Source organism: Notamacropus eugenii, chromosome 1 (genome assembly GCF_028372415.1).
Source record: "Notamacropus eugenii isolate mMacEug1 chromosome 1, mMacEug1.pri_v2, whole genome shotgun sequence".
Classification (NCBI taxonomy): Eukaryota; Metazoa; Chordata; class Mammalia; order Diprotodontia; family Macropodidae; genus Notamacropus; species Notamacropus eugenii.
In genome coordinates this window covers 463,348,345-463,361,375 of record NC_092872.1, presented here as the reverse complement: position 1 = coordinate 463,361,375, position 13,031 = coordinate 463,348,345, and the positions used below count along the sequence as shown (strand labels likewise).

General features: G+C 39.7%; 1 protein-coding gene across 1 annotated transcript in view; it reads left to right on the top strand.

Annotated features, from left to right (window-relative positions):
* The window catches only part of N4BP1 (NEDD4 binding protein 1), a 63,606-nt gene extending 55,258 nt beyond the window's left edge, over nucleotides 1-8,348 (top strand). The window contains 4 exon segments of the mRNA XM_072632155.1: nucleotides 771-867; nucleotides 3,453-3,560; nucleotides 4,954-5,061; nucleotides 6,882-8,348. Of these exon segments, the coding sequence (XP_072488256.1) occupies nucleotides 771-867; nucleotides 3,453-3,560; nucleotides 4,954-5,061; nucleotides 6,882-7,224 (656 nt within the window). The 3' untranslated portion in view covers nucleotides 7,225-8,348.
* The last annotated feature ends 4,683 nt before the right edge of the window (nucleotides 8,349-13,031 follow it).

Below are 13,031 nucleotides of genomic sequence, written 5' to 3'. Positions count from 1 at the left end.
CTTTTTATATGCATAGTGCCTAGCATGTAGTAAGCACTTAATAAATGTTTACCAATTGAAAAACAAGTTTTCTAGATCTCAAATGTAGATTCATAGATTGGTAGAACTAGATGGAGCTTTAAAGACAATATCGTCAAACCTTTAATTTTACAGATCAGTAAACTGAGGCTCAAAGAGAAGAAGTAACTTTCCTAAGATCTCATTAGGAAGAGTTATGATTAGAAATCTACTCTCTTAGTTCCTATCCCATTGTTCTTTACTCTCATGCTGGCTCGAATCTCTCAGGCTTGTCTCTCCCCAAAACCGTTAAGGTCAACAAGTACAGTTGTATAAAATCAGAAATACTTTGGGCTCTGGAAAACAATCCCTTTTAGTTATGTGCCTAACTCTCAGCCTCTATCTGCAATTGTCTCTGTTTTTCAATTCCCTTACCTGCTGCCTTTTTTAATTTGTTTTTCTTTTTTTCCTGTATATATTAAATGACTGTAATGTGGAACTGAAGTATTTTCTTACTAAACTTTTTTAAATGAAGTTTTATGTTCTCTGTTAATTTTTAAGTCACTTGAATTGACTGCTTTATATTGCTCTAAAAAAATTAAAATAGGATAAAGTTATAAATTGTGTCTTAGGATTTTGTTTCCCTGTCATTGAGTTTAGGGGGAAAGCCTGGGCCTTCCCTGTGCTAGTAAACAGATCAGTTCAGTTTCTTACTTGTGTGTGTCAAAGGTAGTCTTTTTGCTGAATGACTCTTTAATTTATTCTGTGAACAGAGCAGCACTTCTTGACCCAACTCCAGGATCTTGGAATATTATCATTAACCCCAGCTCGGATGGTCTTTGGAGCAAGAATTGCTTCTCATGATGACAGGTATGAAAAGCCGTTTCCTTTTATCTTTTTGGAATGGGGTAGTGAGGAACCCACCTGAGAAGCCGCTAGCACAGTTTCACAGCTGGTGGGGAGCATTTTATTTTTTATTTTTCCCCAACTCACCCTTCAGAGGCTGGGGACTCAAGACAACAGGTCACTAGAATAACATTTAGAGTCATGAAGTTGTTATGTTTGCATGTCTTTGGGATAAAAGACTAAATCAAAGAGAAAGCTAATCTCTTTTCCATCTAATTAAGGTATTAAGAAAGATTTGTACAACAGGAATGAGAATTCGAAACTGTAAAAGAACAGTCTGATATTGAGACCTTTATATTTAAAACCCATTACAAAATAGTTAATCTTCTTGTCTGATAATACACATAGTGTTGCTCTCTGGCATAGTGTTTTGGTCAGTCACTTTATCCTTGTTGCACCTACTTCTCCTTTATCTGAATGATTGAAGGTGGTACCAACGTTGTTTTTATTCCAGGCTCTGTCTGGATCCAACCACCATAATAACTAGATTTGCCCAGATGCTCCCATTGCAAGGAGTCACTGGTCCTTCTAATGTATCCTAAGCCTCTACAAAACATGGTTAATAATAGTAGTCAATCACTAGGAAGTTAGAACAGGAACCTGAAAACACAGAGGATTGCATGTGATGTGGACATCGGAGACATTCTCCATAGGGTTCACATCTATCCAATAGACAGACATTTACTGAATAACTTATATTCAAAACCGTAGTTGTATGTTATGGAGACAGGAGTGTGGAGAGGGCACTAGCTGCCCCCATCAAAACCAAACTAGGACCCAGGTTCATGTCCCACTGCAGTCACTTAACTCACTGTGAGATCCTGGGGAAGTCACTTGATTTCTCTGTGCCTTACTTTCCTCATTTGTAAAATGAGAGAATTGGACTCACCTCTAAGGTCTCCTCAAGGTCAGAATCTATGATCCTATGTGTAAGACATGTTTAAGACATATAGGAAGCTTACAGTCTATTAGTGGGGTACAAGATACATTATATCATAATATTAGCAAGGTAGAGTATAGTAAGTACCATAAGAGATGCAATATGGTATAGTGAAAGGAACACAAGTTGGATTCTGACCCCTTTCGGTGTGACCATAGTCAAATTACTTAACTTCTCTGAGCCTCAGTTTCCCCACCTCTAAAATGACATATTTGCATTATCTGCCCTGCAGAGTTGTTGAAGAACAGCAGGCAAACCTTAAAGTACTTTATAAACAGGGTGCTATTATTTTTTTTTATTCTTATTATCCTCATCATTAACAAAGTGGAAAAGAGAGAAAAAACCCAACTTAGTAAAATCATGGAAGTCTTACTGGAAGAAGTGGAAGGAAGTTATGTGGAAGTATGGTGATTGGTTTTGGCCACAAGACTGGGGACAGAGTAGGTAGAAGAGATGGGTCAGGGAGGAAGTACTCACATTAGGCCTGTAACTGCTGCTCAGAGAGAAGCAGACATCCAGGATTTGGGAAAAAAAGGGCAAGAATGTCTTTGGGGCTGCCCATGAGATGCTGCCATTGAAGAGAGCCTTTTCAATTCTTCTGTCATTGCAACATCCTTCTCTGAAGCCAGCTTTTGAGTCATTTCAAGAGAACTTACACAGGACCCTCCCTATACTAGATTTCAAAAAAAGAGTATACTTTGTGATGTGGTACATATATTCAGAACCCCACCTCTCTTATTAACAACCCTTGCAAATATCCTCACCAGTCACAACTCTCCTCAGCAAAAAATAACTTCCAAAATAGGACCATTACTATAACACCAAAGGGTTAAATCATTTATTTATTTTCCCAGGTTTGCTAACATCAATGAGAATAACAGGTATTTTCTTTATCCTTATGAATATTTGTGCCCAACAATAAAATCAGATGCTATTTATGTTTAGACTTCTGATGCCAATGATTCTCTTAATTCCTTAATTTATTCCATCATTATTGAGTTATACATATGTTCGAAGACCTTAAATCACTTGAGACATTCTGCAGAAATGCAAAGAACCAACCATGTTGCTATCTGAAAATCATTTTACAACACTAAAAGCCAAGCTACTTAGAATTTGCCACCTAATAACTGGCAATAAAAGTCACACAATATTTCTGTTAAATTCAGCTGACTTCCCACTTCTACAAACACATTAGCTTTCCTTTCTAATGCAGTCTCTCCTCACTACTTTGTCTGCTCATGATACAGCTGTACCTTGTTTTAAATAGTTGTATGCCTGAAAAAGTGTACAGACGATTTTTCCCTCAGTTTCCTTTATGACCCATGGCTATAAAATGAGGAGAGTGATCGTTGGGGGTGGCATTGACAGATCAGTCTTGTTGCTTTAGTCTCTTTTGTAAGTGCTTCAGCTTCATTTTTGACTGCTCAGGTATTTAGTAATTTGTTATGTGATTCTTAAATGCATTTGGATGTTTTCCTTTGCTTGGTGAATCCTTTTTGAAAAATGAATAATTACTACAGATGTTTGTTTCATGAGTTTTGGTTTTTGTTTTTTTTTTTTAAGTAGGGCACAGCTGTACATTTTAACACCTCTCATGTTATCATAGGTTTCTGTTGCACCTAGCTGACAAAACTGGTGGCATAATTGTAACCAATGATAACTTCAGAGAATTTGTGACTGAATCAGTATCTTGGAGAGAAATTATTAAAAAAAGGTAATATTTACTTCTTTTCCATCAAAAATATTTGAGTATCTACTATGTGCTTCTTACTAGGTACTAAGATGGTACAAAAGTAAGTATCAAGCATGGTCCTTACCCAGAGGTATTGCTCTGTAGTTGGGAAAAAAAAGCCATACCTACCTGAGATGGGTAACCACAGTGACACACACATACACACACACACACACACACACACACACACACACACACACACACACACACACACGCACGCTAAGTTGTACAGACAGTAGAGGTGGTGTGGTATGATGGGAGAAGTACCAGCCTGAGACTCATGAGTATTAGCTCTTCCTCTGAACTACCTGTATAAGCTCATACCAGCTTCTGCCCTGTCTCTAGGCCTCATTCTTCTCTGTAAAACAGGGATTGAACTAGATAGATAATCTTGAGGTCCCTTCTGATACCCTATCATTCAGATACAGAAATTGGACAATGTAGAATGCTGTGCTAATTCTCTCACTAGTTTCACGGAAGACAAAAAATAAGGGTGCTATTAGAATTTGCATCATTTGTCTGTTTTGGTGCCAAGGTAAAGTCATGCGATATATTTTGCTGTTTTGCTCACCCATTTACCACGTGTCAGATATTTTGGTTTTTCACTAAAGAATGAAAAGTAACCCATTTTCCAGAGAATCAATCAGCATTCGTTGCTAAAGCAACAAAATTGAACTTTGCCTTTCTACACATAGTTCACAAGTCACTATTAATGCTTTTCTTGACATGTGTTTGCTTAATCTTTGTCCTGTGCTCTAGGTAGGTTCCCTTTACCAACATGTGTTTATTGGCCCCATAATCTACAAACACTTGGATCCACATGCTCTTGGAGGACATAAGACCTACATATTAACATGGAGACACAAAGCATACTTGTGACAATAAACCTCAGGCCATTTAGGATCTTTACACATCTCTTAACTGTCACTAAGATAACATCATGACTTCCAGAGGAACTTGTCACTTTCTTTTAAACAGTTCTGTTTTCAGAATGGATTGCCTTGAGTTGCTCCACAGCTTTCCCCAGACTTCCCTGACAGGAACACGGTCAGGGTTTTAAGCCTCTCTCTTCACTTGATAGTTAAATGCAAACATTTCTCAAAACCCAGAGAAGTATCTGAAAGACTTTCAGGTGAAATCCTGATAAGTAATGGAAAATGCAGCTGATGGAATTCTAGCTCTTCTGAGTTTTTATTCAGAAGAAGAGAATGAAGCTAATTTGAGAGAGTTTTTTCTTTAGGTAAGCAAGCTCCGAGTTTGTCAAGTGACTTCTGTTTTGGATTTAGACGGATACCTCACGTAGTATTAAAAATGGCAAGTTTGCTCCGAAGTTCAGAAACTAAGTGTTATTCTTACTGTCTTCTTCACGTTGTAGGTTGCTTCAGTACACGTTTGTTGGGGACATATTTATGGTTCCTGATGATCCCCTGGGAAGAAGTGGACCCAGATTAGAGGAATTTCTTCGTAAAGAAGCCTTCCTTGGGTATTGCCTTTTTCTGGTATAATTTGGGGATTTTCACATTTTTGTGGGGGAGAAATTAGTGCCCTATATTTGAAAATTTTTATAATATAGTGTATTTTTATGAATACTTTTAAGTAAATGCTAATGAAAATATCAAAGCTAATCTCGAGGATACCCAGAAAGACCAGGCTTAGAGTTATGTTCACTTTTGCTTAACTCATGTTTGTCTTATGATATGTTGGCACCATATACATCATAGATTGATAAAAACCAAAGCAACAAAACATTATTTTCTGTGCCAGAAAGACAAAATAAAGATAAATTCCAAGATGGATGGTCTCATATTAACAAAGGTAAGCAAACATGGGCTTCCTCCATGTGAATGTCACTTTCTTTTCATTTTCATAGGCAGTTGTTTTGCTTAAGTTGGTGGGGGCTGGGGATGGGGTAGGGTAGGGTGGGGGAAGGGGGTTGTATGTGTGTATGTGCCCGTGCTCGCATGTGCATGTGCACGTATGATCAAGTTTTTAGTATTGCACATTTATGGTGGTCTAGCAATTACTTCATTAAGAAATCATGTCTGCTGCTCTTTCAAATTACCTGGAATTTATTTCATCTTTTTTGGGGGCGGAGGGGGGAGCAGTGTTATAAAATTGATTTTTCAGAGTTACAAAGTAATTGTCGTTTGAAGTTGATTATCCATCACATTAATAAGCCTTGTGACTAGATGGTTAAAGGCCACTCTTAACCTTGTTGGAAATGACTTGCTCAGAATATTATTTCTCAGAAAATATTAGTACTAAACTTCTAAATTAGGAGCACAGCTGCCCTGAAATTCTAAGTTCTCATTCTACCTTTAAGGTAGTAGAACTTTTCAAGCCAGCCTTTCAAATGTATACTGACACCATTTGGGCTTAATCATCTTGTGAAAATGAGATCAAAGCAAATGCTGGTTTCAGACCATGTGAATGATGTATAAATCTTTTTTGTCTCTTACCTTTGAATATGATATTGAGAGTCAGCACCCAAAGGCCACAACTTTTTACTCCTGAAACTGTAAGGCCGATTTTAACTGTATGGTATCTGCTTAAGTGAGGCTTTTTTCTCTAAGGTCCTTGAAACTTGCAGGGTGATCAGTGCTAATGGCTTCACACACCAAGGGCAGCAAAAAAAGATGATTTTGAGCAGCTTGAAGAACACACACACACACACACACACACACACACACACACACACACACACATGTCAGCAAGTTTCTCTACCTTCTTCCTTAGCAGAGCTCTCCTGGATCCTATTCTGGTTTTTACCTAGCTGTTAGACAAGTCCTGCTAAAGTGTTCATTATAGTCTTACTGATAATAGTCTTACTGATGTGTAGTTTAATGTATAACCCTTCAAGGGTATTTACTTTTGAGAAGGGGACTGTTGAAGCTGAAACAATAACCTTGTGTGGAAGAACCTGAACCCAAGATCATCAAAATGGGATGTAGAGACATAAGTCTTGCCCCCAAAAAAGAACGGGCCTGACCACAGTTCCCTTTCTCGTTTTCATTCCTTGATTTTGCCACTGATATTTTAAGGCTCAGAGCCTTTAACTGGGATGTGATGTTCTCTCCACAGGACCATGGCCATTCCCCTTTCATAGTCTCACACCTCATTAGCTTCTGGCCCATTGGCACTGTGTATCACATGCTTCTATTTCTGACTCCTGCCCTATGTTATCCTTTTGCCTCAGGAGTCCAAGGAACAGAGTTTTGAACCATAAGCATACACAGTGATATTTTAAGGGAATTTCCCTTTTGTTCAATAAGCTTGCTTACTTGGGCATTCTTCCATTTGTAGGGATTTTCCACCTCCACCCGGAGCTCTGCCAAGTGGAGGACTTCATGAAACTGCCTTCAGGGTCCCTAGCACCAGCCGACAACCCACACCCCCGATTCAGGGAGTTCTTCCAAGCAACTGGATTCCCCAGCAACCTAACCTCCCAATCCTACAAAATCTAGCCAATATCCAACCAAGCCTGCCAGTTCCACCACAGAGATCCCCAGCAGAAACCAAACAACTGAGGGAAGCCCTCCTGAAGATATTCCCAGAGTCAGAGCAAAGAATGAAAATTGATCAGATCCTGACAGCACATCCATATATGAGAGACCTGAATGCACTGTCAGCCATGATATTGGATTAAGGGTATATTGGGGAAATCTGCAATCTCAGCAGAGAGAGTAAACCTTCAAGTAACATCTGCACATGTTGGGAATTGAAATAATGTGAAGAAATCAATTTGCCAATATAAATCCTATTTGAACAAAACAGAATCAGATGTTTTGTGTATAAAAGATCTGTTTCAAAAACTGGCTATATATATATATATATATATATGTATGTGTATATATATATGAATATGAATGTGTGTGTGTATATACATACACACACATATATAAATGATGCTGCTATTACAGACTTAATATTAACATTTTCTGTAAAAGGAAAGTCTACATTTTCTGCCTGTTCAGAACTGTTTCATAGCAGCTTATTCTAGTGTATTAACGTTTTTATGTGTTTTTTTAAACTATTTTCCTTAAAGATGAAAATGTTGGCAAAATGTGATATAATTAGCCTTTGTAAAATAAAGAGGAGCTTTCTTAAGGAAAGCATAATCTCTTAAAGTATATTTTCCTGAGGTGAACATGTTATGTCCACTGACATGAAGTATGCCCCTTGAAATAAAAGTAGGGGGTAGTTAAGCAAGAAATGCTTTCGCCCATTGGGGATTTTATTTGTTTGTTTTGGGTCTTGGGGGCTTTTGTAGTATTGGACGAGTAATGCCACTAGATGGCACCTTCTACCTTTTGGTTTTTGATGACCAAGGAGAATGCAGGCTTTTTACAATGCTAAATCTACAAAGGACCTTAGAGTTCCCTTAGTCCAACCTCCTCATTTTATAGAGGAGGAAAGTGAGCCCCCCAATGAGGGTAAAGGACTTGTCTAAGGTCTCACGGTGGCAGAGCTAGAACTCCTGATTCCAGATCAGTGCTCTTTCCACTATGCATTGCTACCTCCCCAGTGAACCCATTTGACTGAAATAAATTCTTAGCATTTAAAGACAGCAGTGAAATATGAAGGAGAAACTGATTCAGAGAGCCCCATCGATTGTGGTAAACAGGTATGTTCATTGTCCACACATGGGGGTTTTGATTATGTCTTATATGCAGACTTTGCCAGAAAATGGTTTTGTTTTGTTTGTTTTTTTTTTTTATTATCACAAGTGACCCAAGCCAATAAAATAGCATTAATAGCTTCACATGGGAATTTCTGAACTCCTGTATTTATTTGTTCTATGTGGATCTGCTTATAATTGTCTAATCTATTCTCCTACAGCCATGCCTGCATCTCAGTCTCTCTCTACACCACCCCCCTCATTACTTTCTGTCACATTTTCACTGTTTCCTCAAACTCTGTACAAATGAAAGCTTTTGCTAAGGTACTTCTGGGCATTTGATGGGCTTTGTGTTGTACACAAGGTTATTTGTCTGAGAAACTCAGGGGTTTATCTTCTATCAATTATTTGTGATGGCCCCAGACCCAGAAGCTCATATTAGGGGTGATTTCCCTATGGGATAGTGAAGGTACTTGGAAGTAGGAAAATTCGTTCAGTCTCATACAGTCAATCTGGGTCGATCTCAATGGGACACTCTCCTTTAGTCGTCTTTCTTAGTGGGTCTGTTTAATCCTAGCATCTGTAGTTTACAGATGATTATAAATCCAAACCTGCCCTGACAGAAGACTTTTACTTCAATCGTGTCTTATATTTCAACATGAAATTAGCTCTAAATTCTCAGTTATGTTTGGGTGTGAAAGAGGGGACCAAAGAGAAACGAGGCTAAACCAGTAAGATAGGTTGGTCTAGCCCCCACTTGGGTCAGATTCACCTGCTGTCCTCTGTGATCTCAATAGCCCCTCCAGCCAAACTTGTAAATTTGTGACTGGTTATTAAAAGGCATCCTTTGTCCTAGAGCTGGGGCTTTAGAGCAGCACTTGGGCCACCAGTATTTCATAGACACAAACACAAGTTCTTATGCTCAATTCCATATTTCCCTTTCTCTTACAATAAACATATCCGAATGCCCAAGAAAAGTTCTGATACCTAAATGATCTTGGCAGGGAAAGAACTGGATTTTCACTAATGGAGGCATAAAGGAAAGGAATAAGCATTTATTTAATGCCAAGCACAGTGCTCAGTGCTTCAGAGCACTGTGAAAACCAGTTGGGGGGGGATCAGCATAGCCAAAGAGCTGGAGAATGGGGTGAAATTGTTTCTTGGCTCTGAGTGACTTGCTGTCCAACTTCTGACAAGTTCTATTTCTGCTCCCTGTCTGTAAGAGATATATACTATCATTTTCCTGTTTCTTTAGTAGAACAATTAAGAATATATAGCAATGTCTTCCAAAAGAGGTTTCAAGTAGAAACAAAGTACTCTTTTACTATTTTAAAACCAGAATGCATATGGTTAAGGCCTGAGAGATGAGAGATTGTCAAGAAAGGATCACAGTCCTTTCTGACTACCTTAAACTTCATTCACTAAGGCTCCAGTTAGCCACAGATGGAAGAGGAAGAAACTGCCTACTCCCAGCCTCTTCCTCTGTGTATCTCTTCTCAGTATGCTAGTGCGTGCTTAATAAATACTTGTTGAACTGAATCAATACCTGTTGATAGAGCATGTATTTACTTTTGATTAAAAAATGGTCATACTTTAGAGTGCCAGTGTTTCTCAGGGGGGTGTGGGGGGGGGGGTGTGGGTGTGTGTGGGTGGGTGTGTGTGGTACATCTTAAGCTAACCCTAGTGTGTTGCAGAAATTATTGCTATTTGGGGTTTGCCTAGTGTCTAATGCAGTTTCATATTCAGTTTTACATGGAGATTACCCCATTTGTTTTATCACAGGCACCCCCTTCTCCCATACACACCCCATTGGGCAAGTAGACTGAGACTATTGTCATCACTTGATAATTGGAGAAACCAAAGGTCAGTTTTATCTGAGGTCACCTAGCTAGTAGACAGCTTGGCCTAGAACTGTGGATCCCTGGCTTTCAGTCCAACAAACTTTTTGTTTTTTTTTCCCCACAGAAAATCTTTGTACAGAAATGAAAGTACAGCTTTTCTATATGTCTCTAAAAGTCTTATGATGACTTTTAATCCAAGAAGCCCAGAGCTGAGGGGTAAGGACCCCCCTCCCTAGAAGAACAGACCAGTTTGCCATTTGTGCTATCTGGGTTTTATGCCATAAGAAAAGAAATCCTGTTCACTTAGACACTGGAAGTGTGCGGGCCAGCTAGGTCAGTGGATAGAATAGATGGCAAACTACGTCAAAGGTCACAAATTGATATTTCCCCATAGAACTTCACAGGTGCAGATTACATTCCTCTCCCCAGCCAGCTACCTTTTTATCACCAAGAGAACTGAAAAGCAAAAAAGCACAGGTTGATAGGATTAGGGACTGGAGGGAGATTGTCTGCTTCTAATCCAACACCCTCTTCTTCCTTTCCCTTCACAGATGAGAAGATTTGAGACTCAGAGCAGAGAAATTACTTGTCCATTGTCAAGCTAATAAGTAACAAAGCTGGGTAGAATCTAGGTTTTCTGATTCCAAACGTAATGTTTATTGCACTGACTCAGACGTGGTTCAGTGCAGTCTATCACCACTCCTGGAAACATCCAGACACATATGTTAGGGAAGACAGACCATTGGCCCCATCTGGTTAGAGCAATGGGCAGGGCACTTTGTGATTGGCAATTTCCCGGAGCAGCATTCCTTTTAGTACCAGATAGAAGCAAAGGCCAATATTTGGCCAGAAATTCAACCCATTGCTACATATTCAGCCAGCACTTGGAAGCTAAATTAGTTTTCTTGTTTAGAATGTGGTAAGGTAACATCAGACACCAAGGACATTAGAAGAGAAAATTTATGTGTAATTCTCAAAAAAAGATAACCTGAGACGTTCCCAAGTTGCTACTGTATTTCCTCCTTCCTCATTCACCTCAGTTTAGAAACACCTCCCTTAACTAGTTATGACTCACTGCCCTTTCACCCAGCAAGAGTCCCTCATGAAATGCATTTGCTGTGGTTTTTAAAAGGGGAAAAAAAGGCTTTGCTTTTTTGTCTTATAGTCACTCTAAGGGGGGAGCTATCGATTAATTCCCTCTGCAGATTTTGGAGTCAGATTCTAACCACATCCTGTCCCTACTAACTTCCCTTTCAGTCCAGAATTTCCAAAGCCAGAGACATTTGTTTATTCATCTAACCTAGAAGCCTTTTCCCGTCTCCACTGACTCTGCTGAGTTGGAGGTCTCAGCATCAGTTTGTTTCTATTTTCAGACCTTAAAAAAACAAACCAATCATCTCTGAGCCTACCAACCAGCACAGTATCCATCTAGGGGTTAGGATGAGAAAATTCTTCTTTCTCCCTCCCTCAAAACTCACAGTGGGATTTGGGAGAATATAGCTGCTTCTAGGCAGAAAGTCTATCTCTGTGACCTGGTGCATTGAAGGCTGGTCCATAAAAGGTTCCCCAGAATGAGGGAGCCCATAAACACGTTCTTGTTGGCTACACTCAGCCTTCTCAAGTCATCTGCTGTACAAGACAGTGAGACTGCAGTGGGGGATCACAGGTATGAGATGCAGCAGAGAGTGTCAGCTCTCCTGGGATGGAAGGGATGAGCTGTTACCGAACAGTTAGTGGGCCGAGTAGCAATGCCAGAAGGGAACCTTGCAGTCAGTCAAAGTGCAAAAACATTCCTTCTGTATTTGTTGAGCTCAGAAGGCAGAGGAGAATTTCACGGGGCAACCTGGTGCAGTGGAATGAATGCTGGAATTGTAGTGAGAGGACCTGATTTCAAATCACTGCTGTTCCATTTAGTATATATATGTGTGGCTTGAGCTTTCCCATCTTTCAATGAGAGGGTTGGACTAAATGGTCTCTGAGGTTTCATCCAGATCCATGATCCCCATGTTTAAAGACCTTAGGGCATAATAATAAGCCTTCCACACACCTCTCAAACCTGGTGGAATAAACCTAATGGAGAAAGCTGGTGGTAGTTTTAACACATATTTTTCCATGTGTTCCTGAGTGACCTTTCTTCTCAGTTATATCAAAGATTAACAGTCCACCATGCTTCATAATGGTGCCAATTCCGTGATCAGAGTAGAATTTGGAGCTGGGAGGGGGCTTAAAGTTCAAACCCCTCACTTTACAGAAGAGAAAACACCCAGAGGGAGCTTGTGATTCACCCAGGGTCACACAGAGAGCAAGTTAAAAAGGTGATGATTCAAATCCAAGACTTCTGGTTCAAACTGCCAGCTCTTTCTAGTACTCCATGCCAATTGTGACCTTCAGTTAGGACCTGTCCTACTTAGCCAACAAAATTCCTTCCCCAGGAGGTCTGTTCTTAGAAATGATTACCAGGCCTAAGGAATCTCTAATCATGTGGCTATGTGTATTCACAAATGTCCTTGTAAGATACTGTCAGGAGGGACTCCCCCAGAGGCACTTGTTCCCAGGGAGCAAGCCATGGGAAAGCTATGCTGCTTGCCCCTTGGAGGGGGTAGGAGTTTGGTTAAAAGATGAGAACAGTAGTCTGAGCCTTTGGAAACTAGGGAGGTTGGGGAGGAGGATATAGCTAATCCAAAAACCCTAGATAATCTTCAGATCCTCACTGCTGAATTTAGCTTTGAAATCACTGTGGCACTTGGGACACAAGTGTTGTGTCCCTTATTTTAAAAAAAAAGTGCTTTTCTTGGCTAGAATTATGTAAGCTGGTGGGAGCAAGTCAGTGATTAAAAATTCATAAACTCATAGCATTTAGAGGTAGAAAGGAGCTTAGAAATCACCTAATTCAGGGGTTCCTAACCCCAGGGTTGAGGTGGGTAGATCCAAGAACTAGGGGAAAATAAATCTTTAATTAAATATAATTAGTTTCATTTGTTCAGTTTAATAAAC